At 48.5% G+C, this 2,373-nt stretch overlaps 1 protein-coding gene across 1 annotated transcript; it reads left to right on the top strand.

The window, feature by feature from the left end:
• The first annotated feature begins 7 nt into the window (after window positions 1-7).
• Window positions 8-723, top strand: LOC114632875 (ferritin heavy polypeptide-like 17). The gene has a single exon (XM_028781471.1). It carries the CDS (start codon window positions 35-37, stop codon window positions 563-565), a length of 531 nt encoding a protein of 176 aa, XP_028637304.1. The 5' UTR covers window positions 8-34; the 3' UTR covers window positions 566-723.
• Window positions 724-2,373: the final 1,650 nt, after the last annotated feature.

Genomic DNA, 2,373 nt, shown 5'->3' with positions numbered 1-2,373 from the left:
CCTCTGAGACTGTTGCGGTGTTCAAGCGCCCACCATGGCCGAAGCGCCCTCTCAAGTGCGACAGAACTATGACTGGCACTGCGAGGATGCTGTCAACACCCACATCCAGCTGCAGCTCTATGCCTCCTATGTGTACATGTCGATGGCCGTCTACTTTGACCGTGATGACGTGGCTCTGGAGAACTTCAAGCGTTTCTTTTTGAGCAAGTCACACAACTGCCAGGCCAGTGCTGAGATGTTCATGCAACTGCAGAATAAGCGTGGAGGCTATGTCACCCTCCTTGACATCTCGAGGCCGGAACGCGACAGCTGGCATGGGGGCTTTCAGGCCATGGAATGCGCCCTGCACATGGAGATGATGCTCAACGAGAACCTGCTGAACATGCACGGGATGGCCAAGGAAAAAGGCGACGCCCACCTCTGCCATTTCCTGGAGGAAAACTGCCTGAATCAGCAGGTCGAAGTTCTGAAAGAGGTGGGCGGCTACCTGACCAACCTGCGCCACATTGGGGCCGTGGAGCATAACTTGGCTGAGTACCTCTTTGACAAGCTCAGCCTGTCATAAAGCTTCAAGTGGACTGAACTGGGATGTCCCCACTGCCATGGGGATTTTCTCTGGTCATAACACCTGATGTCCATGTTGTCTTTGAAGCAAAGTTCACTCATCTTCTGTTTCTATTCGACTGTTGTTCAAAATAAAATTTGTCTGCTTGCAGCAAAGTTAAAGTATCAAGTTGATGTCTAAATTCTTTGCGGACTGTGGGTGTAGCTTACTTGTTATAGTGCTTACCTAGTATTCAGGACAGCACGGAAAGCATCCCAACCATGGCAATAAACAAGGCTATGGTGGTACACACCTGAAATCATAGCTCTGTGGGGATAGAGGCAGGGATACCAATCCTTCAGTGCCATCCTCTGCTTTACAGCGAGGCAGAGGCCCTCCTAATCTACAAGAGAAGGTCCAATAAAATTACACCACCTCCAAAAATCCCTCTCACTTCAGAAAAAAAAATGAATGTGTATCTCCCGGGTGTTTTAAATTTGATGGTCAGGAGTATACTTTCGTTGTCATTCCCATTATTTTGTAGTTTGGAATATCCAGAAGTCTGGGAGTGGTGGAAGGGGGGATGGGAGGAGAGTGTTTTTGAGGGGAGACTGGGGGGCAGCAATTGGGATGTAAAGTGAATAAATAAATTCTTTAAAATGATAGGGTTGGGCCGGAGTGAGCAGGGTCACAGAAGGGAAGAGGGAAAAATAGATAGGGGTGGGCATCTAGGATAGGGGTGGGCCGGAGTGAGCAGGGCCACAGAAGGGAAGGGGGAAAAATAGATAGGGGTGGGCATGTAGGATAGGGGTGGGCCGGAGTGAGCAGGACCACCGAAGGGAAGGGGGAAAATAGATAGGGGTGGGCATATAGGATAGGGGTGGGCCGGAGTGAGCAGGGCCACAGAAGGGAAGGGGGAAAAATAGATAGGGGTGGGCATATAGGATAGGGGTGGGCTGGAGTGAGCAGGACCGCAGAAGGGATGGGGGAAAAATAGATAGGGGTGGGTGTCTAGGCAATTTCCTGACTTAGTTCTGTGGGATGAACAAAGAATGGATTTCCAGGAAAAGCAGAAGACCAGCACATGAAGAAGCAACAGCAGCAGGCCCCAGGACATTGAAATTGATGGTAAGAATATGAAACCCGCAAACACAGAAAAGAGAATGAAAATGACAAACTCTATTAGAACATCAGGAATATGAAAGGACCCCCCCAGAGCTACGAGTTTCTTAGGGACCTCACAGTCATGTGCTTAATAGCTTTCCAGGGCATTCCGCCTTTGAGGGTCCCTACCTGTCTTCCTGAGGCATAGCATTTCTGCCAGCTTTTAGCAATTTGAAACAGTTGATATGTCCTGGGAGAGGACAACACATGTTGGGCTGTTGCGTGAGTAAGGTCAGGAGTGGGTCCTTTTGGGTTGAATTGTGGTTCCAGTATGTCTTCTGCCCCAAGGGGCTGGGGGTGTGGCTCAGGGAGCCAGAGATTCTGGAAGGTGACTGTGTCCTCGCCAAGCAGTGCTGGACATATAAATGGTAAAACCATTTGAAAAACCATAACCCCTACTGAAAACATGATAAACAAAATGGTTGGACAACGTTGTCCTCATTGCAGGAGAATGGGTAAAGATATCATGCAAGAAACAATCAAAAACCTCTGCAGCATTTGCCCTAACTGTAGCAAGGCTGGAGAGTCCCTTACTTCCTTTTTCTATTTTAAGGTGCACACCCTGGAGAAGACCACTGGTATATTATGTTATTTTCTATTTCTACGATAAATACCGTGTCAAAGGCAACTTCTGGATGAGAGAATTTGTTTGGGATCATGCTTCC

Source organism: Grammomys surdaster, unplaced genomic scaffold (genome assembly GCF_004785775.1).
Source record: "Grammomys surdaster isolate TR1022 unplaced genomic scaffold, NIH_TR_1.0 444, whole genome shotgun sequence".
NCBI lineage: Eukaryota > Metazoa > Chordata > Mammalia > Rodentia > Muridae > Grammomys > Grammomys surdaster.
This window is presented reverse-complemented; position numbering and strand designations above follow the sequence as displayed.